A 20,800-nucleotide genomic window follows, 5' to 3' on the forward strand; every position below is an offset into this window, starting at 1 on the left:
CCGTGGCTCGGCCGCCTCCTCCCTCCGCTCTGCTTTCGTTTTCTAAAGCCACCGCACCTCCGTCAGCACCACGTGTCGGCGCGGGGTTTCAAAACCTTAGCAGAGCGTATTAGCCACGATCTGCAGAGGAAGGAAACCCTGACGGAAGATGATGCCTACCTTCTCGTTGTGTCCAATGTCTGCCTCCTATCCAATCCTTCTGCCTCATGCCTTCACTCGAATCTAATTCCAGTCTAGCTAGTCTAAACTCACGGGTTTTTGCTCTTCCTCTTCAAGGCTCCAGCTTCCTGCCTCTAAGGCTCCTCCTTCTATTTCTCATAGTTACCATGCTCAGTCAGTGCCACAGAGTGGCGGTGTATCAAAATCTGCAGAGTCCATAACCCCCTGAATTGCAGCAGAAAGAAATGCTGACGGAAGACGCCAACATTCTGGCACTATGCCCAATCCGTCTCACTAACCAAAAGGACTGCCGCTTTGAATCCTCCTCAAAATGTCCCATAGCCAATCTACAGGACAATGAGGCATGGAGAGGGGAAGATGCCTGCACGATGGCCCTAAGCCTAGAGTCCTTCATAAAGAAGAAGAAGCCCCCCTGGCCCCCTCCAGCTGTAAGGTTCAAACCAGATCTCATAGCCTCTGAGCCTGTGCAAAGCCCTAAGCTCGAAGCTCCCAGCGGCAGCAAAATCGTCAGTACCTCAGGAAGAGCAGGATCCCAGCCTGCAAAGGAGCCGCCCTGCCAGATCCAGAGGGTAAACTTCCAAAATTTAGCTGTAACCATCTTCAAAAGAATCCAACGCGTGCTTGCCTCTAAAGACCAGAATGAACCGGTTCGGAATCAAGCCCAAAGAGAACAAAGGCTTGCGCAATCCCCCCATCGACCCCCACCTAACCTTTTGCCTTTCACAGCAGGACGGGACCGCCGACTCCGCCCCCCAAGGAAGGGGGGAGGAAGGGAAGCCCGAATGTCTTCAGCTCATGTTCTTTCCTCCTAGGTATGTCCTCAATTGTATGTTCAGTAAAAATGATTCAGTTTAGATACACCTCCTACAGAGCTAGGAGAAAAGGCTAATCACACTTCTTTTTCAGCTTGCTTATTAAGCTTACTGGATGCCTGAAGAAGGATCTCGGGTCAAAGATTGCAAACCCCTCTCAAGTTACTCGTGTGACCTTTCCTCCCCCCCCTCCCCCAAGCCTTCTGGCAACTCCTGTCTCCACCTTTGTGTTATGTGTTCTTAATGTCTTGAATGTGGCAAGCCGACCACTGGAATGGGCCAACCGCATCTTAAGGAAATCTTGGCTAAACAAACTAAACAAAGGATGCCTCTGCCTATCAACAACCCAATCAACCCAATCAAGGTTTCCATCCAGCAGACCATTATCCAGTATTCTTTCTATCTATCAAAAAATTGTTCCACTCCAGGGCTGGGCTTGGGCTTCATTGTCATCTATAGAACTAACTCACGAAAACCCCTGGGGAAAGCATTGCTTGTTTTTTCTCTTCCATACAGGAGTCCAGCTCGCTATGCCAGGCCAGCCCCATCATCCCGAGATGGAGCCGGGCCTCCTGGAGGATCTGGACCCCGGCCTCTGTTGAGAGGCCCTCACCCCCCCCAGCCTGTGTCGAGATGGGAGTGTGGACCTCTCTGGAACCACTACAATCCCATTCTTCCACGGAGATCGCAACCCTCGCTGCCCCCCCCCCCCCCCCTCGGGAGGAATGGCGGCAGCCCACAGCTATTGCTCAGAGGTTGACGCCAGTGTCGCCAGTTCTCATCTACAGCCGCCATCTCTCTCTCCCTCCCTGCCACCCCCTGGCTGGAGTCTGAAGTTGCAGCCAGGAACATTCCTGATAGGTTAACCTTTGGAACTCTCCGTTTCCAGCCACCGATTGTTATCAGAACGCGGCCCTCGTGATCCTTGCTCGTGAGAGTCACTGAACTTGAAATGCTAAAGACTATCAGCAGCTCTCCCTACGTTCCTGAGAAATCCACGGACTCTACCATCATCGCCTTCTAGCGTAGGCTAAACAGCAAAAGCCGCAGACATTGACAATTATGGCAGCCACGGGCTGCCCCTTTCCCTTCATCACCTAGCTATAAAATTGTTTAGCTATGCTTATTGTTTCCATTTATATGATGCCCTTTGGAGCCACCTCCAAAGGAATTATTGAGTACCGTGTCCCAACCACGGCTGAAGTTATTGCATGCTTTAATTTTAGAAGTTATATTTGTTGTTGTTGCATCTGTCTGCCGGGACTCTCATGTCAGCCTCTCACCATCGCTCTGCTCCTTGTGTTCCACCCTCGGAGCCTCACACTCTTCCCTTGGCCCCCTTTTCGAGCTTTTATCGCCGGGCGGTTTCAGCCAAGGCGTGGAGAGTGTTTCCTCATGATTCCTTTGTGGAGTCCCCGACTTATTTCCCTGTAACACTACACTATCAGCCGCTTCTGGCCTGTGCTCCTTAAGGGTCTGCATCATTCCCACCTCAACTGCTTTGGATGCTCTGGCCTCCAAAGCAGAGGTAAGCTTCGCTGCCGACCTTAGATAATCATATACCAATGTTGATCGTGCTTGTTGTTATTAAGTTGATTCATATGAAAGTGCATGAGCTGCCAGATAATGTACTACTGTTCAATTCTGCATTGGTTTGGATTGTATGCTTTTATTGTTGAGCTTGCCTGCTCATGCGTATATACTTTTTGCCTGTAACGTGCATGAAACCTTTGACTTCTTCATCGCAAACTAAGTTCTCATGTTGCACAAGCAACTCGACCAGCTCGCCAAACGGCGGAGGAGGTAAGCCGCCCTTTAATTGCCCTTAATTCATTTCGCCTCCTTCTAAAATGTAAAGGAGGAGATGTAGGGATGAGCCGCTGACTCAGCATCACCGTAAGCAGAGCGCTTGAATGCCAGCCTCCTACGGCTTGGTCGGTGAACCGGGCTTCTCTCCCATCCTCCTTCCACTTCCATGAGTCGCAGGTCATGAACTGCTCGGCCTACAAACTTTTCACCGGGCCCTAGACAAAGGGACAATAGAGCCTCTCGGGCCTCAGGTGAGGATTAGACCCAGACGCCGGATTACCTCTCCCTCAAGACGTAGTGCAGATGAGATCATACATCACATGATGATCTCCCGCTCTCCGGCTAGTCTCCCATATTGGATCCACCCCTCTTTGCACGCCTCCCCATTAGAACTTCCCTCTAATAAAAGGTGCCAGAGACTCAGCACAGGGAGAGTTGTCAGGATCACGGGATCCCATGCTCCTCCCTAAGCTGCTTAATGACGCCTCCACCAGATGAAACCTCTGGGTATGCCTCAGCCTCTTTCCTTAAAAGGTAAACGACTTCCCAAGCGGAGATGACTACACTTTTCTTTTCTTTCTTTCTTTCTTTCTTTCTTTCTTTCTTTCTTTCTTTCTTTCTTTCTTTCTTTCTTTCTTTCTTTTTTTTTTTTTTTCTTTTTTCTTTCTTTCTTCTCCTTCCTTCCTCTTCCTTCCTTCCTCTTCCTTCCTTCCTTCCTTCCTTCCTTCCTTCCTTCCTTCCTTCCTTCCTTCCTTTCTTTCTTCTTCCTTCCTTCCTTCCTTCCTTCCTTCCTTCCTTCCTTCCCTTCCTTCCCTTCCTCCTTCCTCTTCCTTCCTTCCTTCCTCTTCCTTCCTCTCTTCCTCTCTTCCTTCCTCTCTTCCTTCCTCTCTTCCTCCCTCTCTTCCTTCCTCTTCCTTCCTTCCTCTTCCTTCCTTCCTTCCTTCCTTCCTTCCTTCCTTCCTTCCTTTCTCCTCTTCCTTCCTTCCTTTCTTTGTCTCCTCTTCCTTCCTTCCTTCCTTCCTTCCTTCCTTCCTTCCTTCCTTCCTTCCTTCCTTCCTTCCTTCCTTCCTTCCTTCCTTCCTTCCTTCCTTCCTTCCTTCCTTCCTGATTGGTGTAGTCCAATCAGAGAGCTGATCTCTGAAATGTGGAGACCAGTTATAATTCTGGCCCTACCTGGAGGATGGCAACCATATTATTTCACTGTCTGAAATCACTTATCACATAGAATGCAACAAGCATAAAAGCAACACTGTACAAGTGTAAAAACCCATCCCTTCCCGTTGGCTCAAGAAAGCAGCCATATTAACCGAGATATTTATATTGTACATCGGAGCAGTGTTTTGAATTGCCTTAAAAAGGAGAATAGAAGCAGCCTCTTTCACAAGGACATATTTTATGTTAGTTTTGGAGATAGTTCAAAAACAGCTGCAATGAGTTTTGTTGGCCAAGACTCTTCTAGGAAATATGGCGGACTAGTCGCGTTCTGATGTCAAAGGAATTCTGGGAGTTTGTTACACACGCTGTACGTACTGGTAGATAGACAGGACTTCTAGCAATAGGGGGTGGAAATTTCTGGGATCTGTGACATGCATGACTTACATAATCCAAACACATTGTCAAGGCCTGATCAGCAGTCTTGCCATGTATCCCGGAAATGGTGGGCATCTTGCAAATCCTGCTTGGCGCGATCGGCTAACTGTCTTTTCCCCTTTGCTTCTGCATCTGTGAATGTGGTTATCTCATCCTTTGACCTTAGAGATTCTTGTGTCCAGCAGCTGTTCCGTTTTGACTGGTGGAGCAAGGGAGGGGGTGGCCATTAGCTTAGTCCAGTGGTGGCGAACCTACGGCACTCCAGATGTTCATGAACTACAATTCCCAATTGGCCATGCTGGCAAAGACTGATGGGGATTGTAGTCCATGAACATCTGGAGTGCCATAGGTTCGCCACCACGGGCTTAGTCTAATATTCACTGCTATGCATATTGAATATAAGTTCTGGCAATAGCTAGTTGTGAGATCCATCTCTATCAATAAACTCAGATTTCATTAGCCCTCGAGCCTGCCTTATTTGGGGAGAGTGTGAGCATGAGGCACATTAACATACAATAGTTTCTTTTTACATAATTTTAAATTTTAATTTATTTAATAATCCACCTTTTTCGCTGAAACTTGCATTGAATTCCAGGCTATAACAGAATGCAGTCAGACAGTGTGAGACAACCAATGTACAGTGCGATAGGACTAAGGTTACAGAATTGGAGAACAGTGTTAAGAAACAAACAATCTAAACCAGGAGTCCTCAACATTTTTGAGCTTTTGAGCACTCTTGGAATTCTGATACAAGGTGACCGGCACAACCACAAAATGGTTGTTACAGGAAGCAGAGCCGGCCATAAAACACCTGATGCGGAGGTGACCACACAAACAGAGAGAAGCCGGGGTTGAGAGGCCAGTGTGGTGAATTGGTTAAGAGCAGGTGCATTCTAATCTGGAGAACCGGGTTTGATTCCCTGCTCTGCCACTTGAGCTGTTGGAGTACACTAGATTAGCCTGTACACTCCAACACACACCACCTGGGTGACCTTGGGCTAGTCACAGTTCTTCGGAGCTCTCTCAGCCCCAACTACCTCATAGGGTGTTTGTTGTGAGGGGGGAAGGGAAAGGAGATTGTCAGCCCCTTTGAGTCTCCAAATTGGGGGGGGGATATAAATCCAAACTCTTCTTCTATTAAAAAATAAATAAAAATACATAGGGAAAGTGGAGTAAGTGAGAATAAAGCTGACATCATGGGGACAGCTACCAAAAAACGAAAATTATTTTAATCTGCACAGCCAATCAGATCTCCAGAGGCCAGTCAGTGGTCCTGTAATTCATTCAGGTAGTAATAGGGTAGTATTGCTAGGAGAATTAATCAGGCTCCGTCCTCAGGCTGATTTTTGCATTTTCAGTGCATGTATTTCCCTGTCTTTGTCGAAGGGCTAGAAAACTGCTTTGAAAATAAAACAGCACCAAACCTTTGATTCTCCAGGAGGCTGAATCCAGTAGCGATGCTGAAGCTGCAGGGAAATCCTAAACAAACACGTTTTACTTGTGCCTGAAGGCGGACAAGCCAGCTGGCGACAGAGCACAACTCCGAAGAGAGCTTGGCCTACCTTACAAGATGGGTTTCGGCATCCAGCTTGCCTTGTTGATGTGGAAGAACTTCACGTATCGGCGCAGGCAGAGGGTGTGTTGGTGCTAAGAACTCCTCAGAGCTTCTCTTTGCCCTGTTGAACTCTGGGACTGTTTTGGATTAGAAAAATGGTGGATCCAGAGGTGGGATCCAGCAGGTTCTCACCAGTTCCCGAGAGGGGGTTACTAATTATTTGTGTGTGCCGAGAGGGGGTTACTAATTGCGTCTGCTTTTCTGTTAGGCCTTTTCCGCACATGCAAAATAATGTGTTTTCAAATTACTTTCACAACTGTTTGCAAGTGGATTTTGCCATTCCGCACAGCTTCAAAGAGCACTGAAAGCAGTTTGAAAGTGCATTATTCTGCATGTGCGGAACGAGCCTTAAAGATTCCATTAGGTCCAAAAATCATAAAGTCCTGTTGTTTCCTATGTGGCTGGTTAGTGAAGGTAGAAAACGGGATAATTCTCCCTGTTGGGCTGTTTTAAAAGCATGTTTTAGAAATATGGTAAAGTTCCTTGTTTAAGGAAAGTATCCTTCTTTTGATTGCTAGAAACAAAATTAAGTATTTGAAAGTATTAAGTATTTGACAGGCAGTCAATTAGAGGAGAAGTAGTTGTTTCTGTTGGCAGTAGACGATAGGACCTGCTATAATGAGTTTAAATTATGGACAGAAAGATACCAGCTGGAAATTAGGAACTTTTTTTTTACAGTAAGAGTTTTTTACAGTAACAGAGAAATTATTAATGCCCTGCTCCTGGAATGCCTGGCCACACCCCATTGTGCCCCACCCAGCCCCATTGGCGCTACACCACTGTTTGAATCCCACCACCATGGGAACCTGTTACTAAGATTTTTGGATCCCACCACTGGGTGTATGTGTGTTTGTAGTGTTTGTAGGTGTTTGTAGACTCCTCCATATGCTTTGGGGTCCTAATCCATAATTGTCCTGTGCGTGCCTGAAGATTTACATGTAAACAGCCAGCAGGTGTACTCTAATCTGGGGAACTGGGCTTGATTCCCTGCTCTGCCACTTGAGCTGTGGAGGCTTATCTGGTGAACCAGATTAGCTTGTGCACTCTAACACATGCCAGCTGGGTGACCTTGGGCTAGTCGCAGTTCTTCGGAGCTCTCTCAGCCCCACCCACCTCACAGGATGTTTGTTATTGGGGGGGGGGGGGAGGAGGGAAAGAAGGTTGTAAGCCCCTATGAGTCTTCTTACAGGAGAGAAAGGGAGGTATAAATCCAAACTCTTCTCTTCTTCCTCCCTAGATCCAGCTAATTGTGGAAGTCCTGTGGCCGCTCTTCTTATTTTTCATTCTCATCTCAGTACGCCGTTCTCACCCGCCTTTCGAGCAGCATGAATGTGAGTACAAAGCTGCAGATCTGCAGATCACAGATGGCTCTCCCTCAAGGCTGGAGGGGACCTGCCTTCGAGAAACAGCTTATGGGTTGGGCTGATTTCCAGAACACTTGATAACTTTTTTTTAAAATGGTGGTCTGAAATGTTCGGTGGAGAGAATGCCTAAAACGTTCCATAACATGGCTACTAGATTACGCCTAGATGTCTCCACAAAGTCCTGAGTGCTTTTGCGGCGTGTGGGGTGTGTGGATCAGGCCCAGAATCTAGTGCTGAATTCTTTTTGGGGGGCCCCCTGAAGAAGACAAAGTAATTCCAGGAACCTTGGCCAATCCGGCCTGGAGGAAAATTCCTTCCTAGAGCCACAGTGGCAGTCTGCATTACCCTGGGCATGTAAGAAAGGGCCTTTAATAGTATGGGGAAAAATATACCATTGCAACAAATCATCTGTCTAGAAACAGAAAGATTAGCCTTGGCAAAAATCATATGCGTTAATTGCTCATGTAGAGGCTACACAATAACGTCCGTGTAAGCCTAAATTCTTGTGAGTTAGAAGAAGAAGAGGAAGAAGAAGAGTTTGGGTTTATGTCCGTGTGTGGCAGTGCACAGGCTAATCTGAATTCCCCAGATAAGCCTCCACAGCTCAGGCGGCAGAGCGGGGAATCAAACCCGGTTCCTCCAGATTAGAATGCAGCTGCTCTTAACCACTGCGCTACTGCTTCTCCGTTGAACTGTTAGATGCTGCTAGGAAGCTCATAAGCACGGCCTCCTCCTTGCAGTTAGACTGCTTTTGAACTGTTGCTTCTCCTGTTGCACAGGTCACTTTCCAAACAAAGCCTTGCCGTCTGCCGGGACTCTGTCGTGGATTCAGGGCATCATCTGCAATGTGAACAACCTCTGCTTCCGGTACCCGACCACTGGAGAGACACCAGGCTTGGTGGGGAACTTCGATCATTCCATGTGAGTGGAGGGCCATGGGTCGGGGGGGGGGGGGGGGGGGGGTTTTTGCTATCTTGGAGGGCGTGTCTTCTCTTAAAAATAAATAAATGAGGAATAGAAAACATTATTAAAAATAGAAACATAGAGCCGGAAGGGACCTCAAAACTTACTTGCTTGCTTACTTACTTTCTTGCTGATTTATTTAATATACCGCCCCACCCTTGAAGAGGTCTAGTCAAACATCTTGCTCTATGGCAGCGGTTCTCAACCTTTGGGTCGATGACCCCTTTGGGGGAGTCGTGAATCGGTACTTTCGATTAGGTAAGTTTAAGACCATCGGAAAACACATATTTCCAATGGTTTTAGGAACTGAGACACAAATAATGTTATGGTTGGGGGCAGTGATGGGATTCAAATAATTTAACAAACGGTTCCAGTGGTGGGATTCAAATAATCTAACAACTGGTTGAATACAAGCACCATGTTGACAACCGGTTCTGCCGAAGTGGTGCAAACCTGCTGAATCCCACCACTGGTTGGGGGTCACCACAATATGAGGAACTGTATTAAAGGTTCGCAGCATTAGGAAGGTTGAGAACCACTAGTGTAGAACAAAGGCGTATCTTTTCTTAAAAATAAATAAAATGAGGAATAGAAAACATTATTAAAAATAGAAACATAGAGCTGGAAGGGACCTCAAGACTTACTTGCTTGCTTGCTTGTTTACTTTCTTACTTATTTATTTAATATACCGCCCCACCCTTGAAGGGCTCTAGAAGAAGAAGAAGAGTTTGGATTTATATCCCCCCTTTCTCTCCTGCAGGAGACTCAGGGGCTTTCAATCTCCTTGCATTTCCCCCTCACAACAAACACCCTGTGAGGTAGGTGAGGCTGAGAGAGCTTTGAGAAGCTGTGACTAGCCCAAGGTCACCCAGCTGGCGTGTGTGGGAGTGCACAGGCTAATCTGAATTCCCCAGATAAGCCTCCACAGCTCAGGCGGCACAGCTGGGAATCAAACCCGGTTCCTCCAGATCAGATACATGAGCTCTTAACCTCCTATGCCACTGCTGCTCCTAGTGAAACATCTTGCTCTATGGCCAAAGGAAGGCCAAAAACTGCCAGGATTCTTGACTAATACAGCATGGAGGAAAATTCCTTCCAGCCCTAAAGTGATGGTGGATATTTGTCCTGGGCTTGTATGAAGAGGCCACCACGATCTGAGCGCTGACTCAACCCTTCCTGCCGTCCCTCTCATGATCTGCCACAGTTCAACATTTCAGCATTGCTGTCAGATGGCCATCTAGCCTCTGGTTCAAAACCTCCAAAGAAGGAGAGCCCCCCACCTCCCGAGGAAGCCTGTTCCACCGAGGAGCTGGTCTGGCTGTCAGGAATTTCCTCCTAAGGCTTAGCTGAAATAAGCAAGAGCGTATCCCATGAAGACACATTCCCTCCTCTGCTATCCCTGGGCAGCCTCCTAATTTAGTGTTTTGAGAGCCCTCCTCCTTGGTTTCTTTTGCCAAATTAGATTGCTGTAGGGAGGGGGTCCCCAGCTTTGGCAGCACTATCCGCTGTAGCTAGATTTGTTTTAATGTGCTCTGGGACCAGCCTTTGCCTACTGGAAATAAGGATGGGGAAATCTAAAACGATCGAGCAAGCTGATTGGGTTTCTTTTTGTTAGCGGCTGTGAGCTGTGTAATGGAGAAAGGTGGTCAGTAAATGTTTTAAATAAATAAATTTCCCCCCACGGTGCTGTGTTAGCAAGGCAAGTACGATGGAGGCCTGTGGGTGGGTGGGATGTTGGCAGAAAAGGATCCATGTGCCATCTAGGAGAAGAGGAGGAGTTTAGGTTTATATCCTGCTTTTCTCAACTGTGGGCGTTTCCCCACTCACCCTGATCCCCCCTATGCTGCATGCTGCTCTCAGCACGCGGTATCCCAGGCACGCGCCCGGGCGTCCCCACGACCCTGCGCTCTGCACGGGGTCATCAAAAGGTGCCATTAAGAAGAGCGCCAGGGATGCCGCGCGCTGAGGGGGCGCGACAGCGGCAGCGTCGGGGCGGCTGCGCTGTCGCCGCCCCTGTCGTGGGGAGTGCCGGTGGACCCCGCGCTACTCTCCTCTAGTAGCGCGGGGCTTAAGGTAAGTGGGGAAAGGCCCTGGGAGGAATCTCAAAGTGGCTAACAAACTCCTTCCCTTCCCCTCCCCGCAGCAGACACCTTGTGAAGTCAGTGGGGGGCTACTTATAAGGGAAGATTTGCAAATATGCCATATAGCGAGCCGTTCTGCCCTTGTTCACAGGGGCATTACAGAGACTACCGAGCGTGTACTCTTACATCGTAATTTCTGTACATCCCCAAGAGACACGTTCATCAAACCCCATCTGAATGAAGCTCTATTGACCTCTGACAAAGGAAAACTCAAATACTCCGTGATAAAAATTCTCAGATTACTGTAGATGTAGCCACATTTCTAATAAAGGCAATGAAGATCCGAAATCTCCAAGTCACTCCAGTTAAACCATATGGACAATCAATTACAATAGTTATTACATTTTCTACTTCCCCTACCCCCTAGTGCACAGGTGTCAAACTCGTGGCCCTCCAGATGTTATGGACTACAGTTCCCATCATCCCCTGCCAGCATCATGCTGGCAGGGGATGATGGGAACTGTAGTCCGTAAGTACTGAGGGCCAATGAAGTTTGACATTTCCATAAATTTAGGGGTAGGAATCCTGCGGGTGTTTTCCAGATGTTCAGGAATTACAATTCCCATCAGCCCCTACCAGCATGGCCAATTGACCATGCTGACAGAGGCTGATGGGAATTGTAGTTCCTGAACATCTGGAGAGCCGCAGGTTCCCTACCCCTGCCCTAGTGGATAGTTTTATGCTATTTTATGTATTTATATGCCAATAAAGGGTGTTGTTGTGTTGTTGTTGTTGTTATTAAGTCAGTGGGGCTGAGAGATCTCTGAGAGAGCTATGACTGGTCCAAGATCCCTCAGCAGGTTTCATGTGGAGGAGGAAGGGAACAAACCCAGTTTACCAGATAAGAGTCTGCTGGTTCAGTGGAGGAGGGGGAATCAAACCCGGTTTTCAAGATAAGAATCCACACCGCTTGGAACCGCTATACCTCACTGGCTCTTGGAATGCTATAGCCCTCCCCAGAGGTCTTCCATCCATTTGTATCCCCCTTGGTTGCAGTGATGGACATTTACCCAGGAAATGATAATTTGAGAGAAGAGAGCTTTTTCTTCCAGTCCTCATCAGTTCAAAAAGACTGACAGGGAAGCTGGGAAAATGTGAGATTTTGTATTGTCGAAGGCTTTCACGGCCGGAATCACTGGGGTGCTGTGTGGTTTCCGGGCTGTATGGCCGTGTTCTAGCAGCATTCTCTCCTGACGTCTCGCCTGCATTTGTGGCTGGCATCTGTGGCTCAGATCCTCTGAAGATGCCAGCCGCAGATGCAGGCGAAACGTCAGGAGAGAATGCTGCTAGAACACGGCCATACAGCCTGGAAACCACACTGCACCCAAATGTGAGATTTTGCCTATCCCGTCTTCTCCTGGTAGCATCTCTCGTCTGTTTGCTGATGCCCAGAAGGTCCTCCTCCATGTCAACAACCAACAAGCCATGGATAGTTTCTCCCAGCTTGTGTCTGCCTTGCACCAGCTCAGTGACAACAGAAACCTGTGGACAGGTAAGGTGCACACCTGCCAGTGATGGCCACTAACCTGGATAGCTTTAAAAAGGGCTTGGACAGATTTGTGGAGGAGAAGTCGATCTCTGGTTACCAATCTTGATCCTCCTTGATCTGAGATTGCAAATGCCTTAGGCGGTGACCAGGTGCTCAGGAGCAGCAGCAGCAGGCCATTGCTTTCACATCCAGCAGGTGAGCTCCCAAAGGCACCTGGTGGGCCACTGCGAGTAGCAGAGAGCTGGACTAGATGGACTCTGGTCTGATCCAGCAGGCTAGTTCTTATGTTCTTATGTATAGAAGAGTGCAACATCTGTTTAATCTTAGCTCCCCCCAGGGTGCAGAACAGCACTTGAATTCTCTGCTGAGTTGTTTTAGGTGCTCTTCAAGGTGAGGTGAACTGTCTCAGATGGCAGGTGAGATAGCCTCAGTCCAAAGAAGAAAAAGTGTTGGGTTTTATACCCTGCTTTTCTCTACTGTAAGGAGTCTCAAAGGAGTTTGCAATCACTTTCTCTTCCCCTCCCCACAACAGATACTTTGTGATTTAGGTGAGGCTGAGAGAGTACTGAGAGAACTGGCCCAAGGTCACTCAGCAGGCTTCATGTGGAGGAGTAGGGAATCGAACCCAATTCTCCAAAGTAGGAGGCCCTCACGCTTTTAACTGCTATGCCCCACTGGCTGTCTTTGTGTCTCCAAGGAGCTTTACAATCACCTTCTCTTCCCCTCCTCACAACAGACACCTTGTGAGATAGGTGGGACAGAGATTTCTGAGAAAACCGTACCTGGTCCAAGGTCATCCAGCTGACTGGGAATCAAACCCAGTTCTCCAGATTAGAGTCTGCCCCTCTTAACTACTACACCATGCTGATGAAGGGTAAAGCTGTTTGGGTAGAGTTCTAGTGCTGCCTGCTGTCTGGGCTTGGAGTTATTTGGGTTCACATCCCACCTGAGCCACAAAAGGTGTTGAGTGGCTTTGGGCAGTAACCATCTTGCACTCTTGACTGCTTCACTGGGGCTCATTCCGCACATGCAGAATAATGCACTTTCAAACTGCCTTCTTCAATGCTCTTTTTTTGAAGTTGTATGAATGGCAAAATCCACTTGTAAACAGTTGTGAAAGTGGTTTGAAAACGCATTATTTTGCGTGTGCGGAAGGGGCCTGGGTTAAAATGAAAGACCCTTCCCACGTACTTATTTGATTAATTTACCTAGTTGTCCCAAATTGTGATTTTAAATTTTGGTCTTTTATTATTTATTTTATCACTATTCGAAGCCGCTTTGAACCCCGTAAGGAAGAAAAGCTGCTAATAAATGTTTCAAATAAACAGTAAAACAAATCGATAAATAAAGTACCGGTATGCTGCAAGTTTGCCCTCAGCCTCCATTTTGGTTTCCTAGAACATTTTGGGAGGGAAGGCATCATGGTCTATCTCGATCTTATCAGATCTCAGAAGCTAAGCTGGGTCAGTACTTGGAAGGGAGGCCTCTAATGAGGGCTCTGCAGAGGAGGGAAACCACCTCTGCTTCTCATTTGCCTTGAAAATCTCACCAGGGGCTGCTAAAAATCAGCAGCGATTTGACAGCACTTTACACACGTATTTAGGTCTTCTATTGGCTTATCCTGATCCCCTTTTGTATATTTTTTATGCTGCTGCTTCTTTTAAAACAGAACATTTCTGTTTTATTGCTGACTTTTATTTGTTTTTTTGCTTTTGCGATACCAATTTTGAAAGTTTTTAGATTAAAAAAACATGTTTCATGGGTATTTTGTTGCAGTTGTTAGTCAATGTGATTTAAGAACATAAGAACATAAGAACTAGCCAGCTGGATCAGACCAGAGTCCATCTAGTCCAACACTCTGCTACTCGCAGTGGCCCACCAGGTGCCTTTGGGAGCTCACGTGCAGGATGTGAAAGCAATGGCCTTCTACTGCTGCTGCTCCTGAGCACCTGGTCTGCTAAGGCATTTGCAATCTGAGATCAAGGAGGATCAAGATTGGTAGCCATAGATCGACTTCTCCTCCATAAATCTGTCCAAGGTTTCAGATATTAAAGTACTGGAGTAGGATTTGGGAGACCTGGGTTCAAATTCTTCCTCAGCCTTGAAGTTCACAGGGTGACCTTGGCACAGATACTCTTTCTTAGCCCAACAACCTTGCAGTGTAGTTGTGAGTATGGAATGAAGGGAGTATTCTGTGAGGCATTCTTGGGGCGTGCAGAGGTGGAATGAAAGCGTAGTAGTAAATAGCTGACAAAAAGTTCGATCTTGAGAATCAGTAGAGTAAAATGTAGGGTCCAGGGTCTTAAATAAATAAGGGCATGAAGAAAAGTTGTGGAGAAGCCGAGAGAATCTTCCAGATGAATCAATAACCTTTAGCTGATTGGTTCTTTATACTTGGAACAGCCTATCCCAGCTAGGATTGATGCTGCCAATCTGGTTGGAAGTTGCTTGACTTGTGCTCCAATCATGTCATAGATAGGCTGTGCTTCTTCCCTTTGCATTGGATGGGCTGAGGGTGAGCCAGAGGGCCAGGCGTTCAAATCCTGCCTCTCATGGCCATTCTGAATCACACATATATTTTTTCTTGTCAGCCATCCCAGTCAGGGCCTACCTGAAAGAAAATGAGACTTTCTCTCTCAGTTCCTGGGGATCTTAACGCTTCCCTCTCACCCGCCTGCTGGTGGAAGACCTGCTGAAAAATGTAGGCCGAGCCTGATTCGGCGGTGCAAGTAAGTACAAGTCAGGCTGCTTTTTTGGAGGGACACTTAGAAGCGTGACCCTTTTGCTGCTCAGTGCAACAGTCATGGGAAATGGAGGCTAAATCTGTTTTAGGCTACAATCCACGCACTTCTAGTTAAAAAGAATCTGGGAAAGATCCCTTCCCTAAGGAGCTGCTGGTGGAATAGATACTATTGGATTGGGAGGACCATAGGCCATACGCCTCTGCATCCTTCGTTCTGCAACTAGTATCATAATCTGCGACAGGAGTTGATACTGCCTCTAATATCACATAGGAAAAATCTTCCATTTGCATTATTAGTCAAATTGCTGCTGGAAGTATCCAAAAATTACCCTTTCAGCTGCAAAATTCCTCTCTGAGGCAGTCAGGATTAGACTGAGTACGTCCAGTGTTGACATGTGCTTTCTATAGGTTGCTGGATCGTTTTAATATGTTTTATAAATGGCGGGTGCACCTTTTTTAACTGTTAATTTTAGGTAATGTATTGTCAAGGCTTGCCAATGTCGGAATCACTGGGGTGCTGTGTGGTTTCCGGGCTGTATTCTGCTAGAACACGGCCATACCGCCCGGAAACCACACAGCACCCCAATTTAGGTAATGTTTTGGTAATGTTTATGGGCTTTTTTGGGTAATGTTTATGGTTTTTTTGTAAATCGAGTCTTTGGACTGCAAATAAAAATCAGAAATCGAAAGTACTTGGTTTCTTTCCTTCCAGTTCTCTCTCACAGGATTGCCCTTGAAGGAGATTGTTTGCAATGCATCGATTCTTGCAGAGTTTTTGACCGTGAAGGAAGCTGCCGAAGACCTGCAGAAGAGGCTATGTATTTTGCCTCCCGCAACTCTTCAGGCCTTGGAACGCAGCTTCATCTCCCAGATGGATTGGGCCAAGATATTTGCAGTAGGTGGCCAAGGGGTGTATGTGTTCTTTGCTTCATCTGGTTCTTCATCTGGTTCTTTGTTTCTTCTGGTTCTTTGCTTCATCTGGTTCTTCATCTGGTTCTTTGCTTCATCTGGTTCTTTGCTTCATCTGGTTCTTTGCTTCCTCTACTGTAGAAGATTGCACAAGGATTTTTGCCATCAACCCAACTTTCCATGATTTATCCCTCTTTGAGTGCTTTTCAGTTCTGGACTGAAAAACGCATAGGTTGGCCACCCCTGGTATACCTGAAAATCTTGTTCATCTCCAAGGTGTGGCTGTATAAAGCATTGTGAATGTATAGAAATGCTATTAGAAAAATCAGCCTTGTTAACTAATGCTGATAAACCAGGTGAATGGGCTTGATTCCTTTCTACTCCAGTTCTATGCCTCTTTTTCGGAAATGGGAGCAAAAATCAAAGTTTCTCTCAATTTAACGGGCAAAGTTCAGCACCAAAATAAAGGTTGCATTTCATGTAAGTGAGAGGCAGATATGTTGGGATTTCTTATGTGAAATCAGGAAAAATGAAATTCAATAGCATTCCTATTGAAGTGTCCTTTCTTTCCAAAAACAAAGTTCATTTGTTTATCTCTGATTCCTTCAGTGTCTCAGAAACTTTCCTGGAGAACCTTTTGGATCTGTTTTATGGATGGGTCGGACCTGTGACCCATCTGGCTTGGTGGGGTCTCTTCTGACCCCACCTAAGGCTAGTGATGGTCTCAGGCTGCGTCTGTTGTCCTTTCCCCTCTGACAGGAGCGTTTGAAATCTGGATTGGCCAACTCAGCAGACCCTACAGAATCACTGCTTGTCTTCCTTCGAAGCACCGACTCATTAGCCAAGGAGGTAATGTGTGATTACAATCTAGCTAAGAGCCAGTGGGGTGCAGTGGTTAGAAACGCTTGACTCAAATTCAGGACTCCATTTGAGCTGTGGGTTGTTTGGTCCAGCGCTGCATCTGCAAGTCATTGCTGTCCTATAGCGTCACTTACTGTTGGATCCAGGTGCAAATGATTGCTATAGTGCAGTGGTGGAGAACCTATGGCACAGGTGTCGGAGGTGGCACTCTCAGAGCCCTCTCTGTGGGCACGCCGCGAAACAGAGCTGTCTCCCCCAGGCTGGCCGGCCTGGGCCGCTGGGAGCCTCGACATTATTAGCATTAAACCTAAGACCTAGTTTTGGGGAAGCAGTTGGTAGATAAACTCCAGTTAAGTGCTGTTAAGCCCCACTGATTTTTTCATGCGCGTAAGAACTAAAGAAACACGATCCTTTACCTGGGACTAAGCTGGTTTGCTGGCAAATGGGGCTTGGCTTCTAAGTAAACCCTCCTAGGGTCATGAGTCACCCATTGGAAGAGTTGCACGGTTGCTTCAAAACAAAGCCACCGACTACCACCAGGCTTACTCCCGAGTAACGCACGCCTCGGAGCCAAGTGTTTTTTCTAAACTAAAACCTCAGTATTCAGGTTAAAATTGCCATGTTGGCACTTTGCGATAAACAAGTGGGTTTTGGGTTGCAATTTGGGCACTCAGTCTCGAAAAGGTTTGCTATCACTGCTATAGTGCCATGACAGAATGGTACCCAGGGAGGGGTGGGTGTGGCTTAGATTTAGCCTACCTCACAAGGTAGTTGTGAAGATAAGATGTAGATGTGGAGAAGTACCTTGAGCTCCCTGAAGGAAGGGACATGTATAATAAAATAATAATTGGGTGGGGGAGTTTGGAAGGGGAAGCATTTTGCACAGAAGCTTCCTTTTTATGTTATTACATGGACTTTTCCGGTGCAGGCACAGAAAACAACTTCAGCTTGCAGGTAATCTGGGGATAGCTCTCAGTGCTGGGGTGGGATTGAACGAACACAGAGCTGCTTCTGGAAGCTTTCCTTTCCCCTTCTGTGTCCTAGGTCTCTTCCATGACCAGCTTTGTGGAGTTCCGTGAGGCCTTGCAGAGTCTGTCAGGTGCTGGCCCCGCCTCTTTCCCTCAAGGAGCATTTGAGACAGTGTCCCGGATTGCGGTCGCTCAGAAGAAGGCAACTTGAAAATCCCTTCCCTAAATTGGTATGAGGACAATGATATTAAGAGCTTCCTTGGCCGCAACGGATCTGAGCAGAAGTCTGTCTCCTTAGACAACGCCATGAGTGAGTGCACACAGAATGGGTGGGCCTCGTCAGGGGGGCTTTCCCCACTTACAGAGTTGAACTGGTTTTGACCTAGGTTCGCCCCAGTGAATCCCCACTGCCACCGAGCTCAACATTGTTTTGTCTCAGTCCCTCTGGTGAATCCGGGCGGTATTATCCTTTGTCGCGAAAGTTATGAACTACACTTTTCTGCTGAACAAGGTCGCATATCGTTTCCTCGCTGGGGAAGCATCGGAACGCATTAACTCTCATCCGCTCAACCAATCACGAAGCCGCTTTGTGGCATGCGCAGAACTGGAGAGTCGTGGGGGGCAGAAAGCACATGTAACTGTAAACTGTAAAAAACTGTAAAAAAAAAAAGAACGCCCCTGTTTCCCGCTGTAACACAAGCTCCAATGACGATCGAGGAGCGAAACAGGCACCAAGATGATCCCGCCCACTTAGCTCGGTTCCAGGGGGGCCAACTCAGTTGCTGTGGGGACAGCCTGGAATCGCCCTCCACTGAAAGGAACCGAGTCGACTTTAGCTCCCTTCTGTAGTGGGGAAAGCCCCAGGGCCTTTGTTGAGATTTGGTCTTGAACCCAAGGAAGAGTTGATTAAGAGCTGAAAGCCGCTGCCCCAGAACTTAGTGACCACCACTAACCTGAGGTGGTTTTTACAAGGGGATTTGGCAACCCTGCCCCACTCATTTGTATTCAGACATTCATGCACCCATCTTCTGTCTTTTGAGTTTCAAAAAAGTGTGAGTCCTAGGGAATGTGCTCCCTCATGACCATGATTTACAAACTGATGGATTTGGCACACATGAAATCCCGTTAGCTCTGGGAAAGACAACATGTCGTGAATCTAGCTCCTGATGTGGTGCATCTTATCAGGGGGTGAGTTCCCATTCCCCAGTACTGCAAGGAATAGATCAGGGGGTTTCCAACCTTTTTTGAGCCTGTGGGCACCTTTGGAATTCTTACACAGTCTTGTGGGCGTGGCTACAAAATGGCTGCCGTAAGAGGCGAAGCCAGTCACAAATATGGCTGCCGCAGCTTACCTGCTGTCGCCTAGTGAAGATCCTCGTGCAGTGGTGGCAGATGATGGTAAAGCAAAGTTTAAAATATCTGTATGGTCAATCAAATATCCAGCGGCCAATCAAAATCCCTTCTGGAAGGCACCGGGGAAAGTGTTGGAGCAGTGGTTCTCAACCTGTTGGTCACACTCTTCAACCTTCTTCACATTAGGTTTCTAAGACCATCGGAAAATGGTCTTTTTATATTTTATGTATACCAATTGTATGGTTGGGGGTCATCACAACATGAGGAACGGTATTAAAGGGTCGCGGCATTAGGAAGGTTGAGAACCACTGTGTTGGAAGGGGCCCGAGTGCCCATGACACCACGTTAGGGATCCCAGAATGGTACCTTAAAGCTTAAGAAGAAGAGGAGGAGGAGGAGGAGGAGGAGGAGGAGGCGGCGGCGGCGGCATGTGTGGGAGTGCACAGGCTAACCTGGATTCCCCAGATAAGCCTCCACAGCTCAGGCGGCAGAGCTGGGAATCAAACCCGGTTCCTCCAGATTAGATACACGAGCTCTTAACCTCCTATGCCACTGCTGCTCCTCGCCATGCAATTAATTCCAAATATTGGGACGGAGGCAGTTGGATCCATTTAACCAGATGGGTGTGAAAAATTTCCGGATCCGGCATGGTTTTGGAAAAATCACATCTTAAAACAAAAGATGTACATATCGATACCACAGAAAAAAAGACAACGTTCAGCATCCTGAAAATGTTTGTTTATTTTTTTCCACGGCCAGTTTCTAATCCGTGTGCTTGATAGGACATGAGGGTCCAACTGGACGTTACCTGTGGCCACTAGTGCCATGGGGGAGGGACTCCAATCCCTGTGACCTGAGTTATATGGCCTTTATCTCCTTTTGGCCCATTATTCGTACCTTTGGGACCGCCTTACCCCATATGTCCCTACACGGCCTCTCTGCTGGTGGTCCCTGGCCTCCACCAGGGCCAGGGCTTTTACGGCCTTGGAACACTCTTCCTCCATTTGTCCAGGCCTTGCGGGATCTTGGTGAGTTCCGCAGGGCCTGTAAGACCGAGTTGTTGCACCGGGCTTTTGGGGGAACAACAGAGCCCTTTGGGGGAAGAGTGGTATACAAATCTGAAAATAAATTAATAAATTGTCACAGGTGTCAAACTTGCGGCCCTCCAGATGTTATGGACTACAGTTCCCATCATCCCCTGCCAGCATCATGTAGTCCATAACATCTGGAGGGCTGCGAGTTTGACACCTATGCCAATAAAATAGTGGTGGTATCCTTATGGCACTCAGATACCATGGCTCATATAATTCTCTCCCATCAGTTCTCGCTAGCATGGCCAATGGGCCATGCTGGCAGGGGCTGATGGGAATTGTAGTCCATGAACATCTGGAGTGCCATAGGTTCGCCACCATGGACCTATGCATTAGATCAATCTTCTTGATCTGACAGGTTGGGTTATAGAATGTGGTCCTGGAGAATCTAATTTCCTTTGTGGAGACATAAACACAGTTTCATAGCTTTTCTATGGGGCCAGGGTCTCACAGTTTATGACTTAGCCAGGCCATGTCAAGAGAGGCCGAATGTTTGTTAAACGTTCTTCACAACTGGGTCATTATATTTTTCTCAAAGAAGGATATTTTGGGATGGAGGGCGGAGAGAACGGAATGCTGGCATGGCGTAGTGTTTAAGAACAGTGGACTCTAATCTGGTGAACAGGGTTGAATTCCCCTCTCCTCCATCTGAAGCCTCCTGGGTGACCTTGGGCAAGTAACTGTTCTGTCAGCGCTCTCTCAGCTCACCTCCCTCACAAGATGCCTGTGGTAGGGAGAGGAAGAGAACTTGTAAGCTGCTTTGAGACTCCTTAAGTTAGAGAAAATGAGTCAGCGTGGTTAAGAGTGGCGGACTCTCATCTGGAGAACTGGGTTTGGTTTCCTCCACATGAAGCCTATTGGGTGACCTTGGGCCAGTCACAGTTCTCTCAGAATTCTCTTGGCCCCACCTGC

General features: G+C 47.4%; 1 protein-coding gene across 1 annotated transcript in view; it reads left to right on the plus strand.

Moving 5' to 3' along the window:
• Positions 1-5,830: 5,830 nt before the first annotated feature.
• ABCA7 (ATP binding cassette subfamily A member 7) overlaps positions 5,831-20,800 on the plus strand; it is a 91,584-nt gene continuing 76,614 nt past the window's right edge. Inside the window, 8 exon segments of the mRNA XM_048497788.1 lie at positions 5,831-6,027; positions 7,244-7,337; positions 8,150-8,291; positions 11,839-11,966; positions 15,432-15,601; positions 16,375-16,464; positions 17,521-17,623; positions 17,626-17,754. Coding sequence (XP_048353745.1) covers positions 5,962-6,027; positions 7,244-7,337; positions 8,150-8,291; positions 11,839-11,966; positions 15,432-15,601; positions 16,375-16,464; positions 17,521-17,623; positions 17,626-17,754 — 922 coding nt within the window. The 5' untranslated portion in view covers positions 5,831-5,961.

Source organism: Sphaerodactylus townsendi, linkage group LG05 (assembly GCF_021028975.2).
Source record: "Sphaerodactylus townsendi isolate TG3544 linkage group LG05, MPM_Stown_v2.3, whole genome shotgun sequence".
Classification (NCBI taxonomy): Eukaryota; Metazoa; Chordata; class Lepidosauria; order Squamata; family Sphaerodactylidae; genus Sphaerodactylus; species Sphaerodactylus townsendi.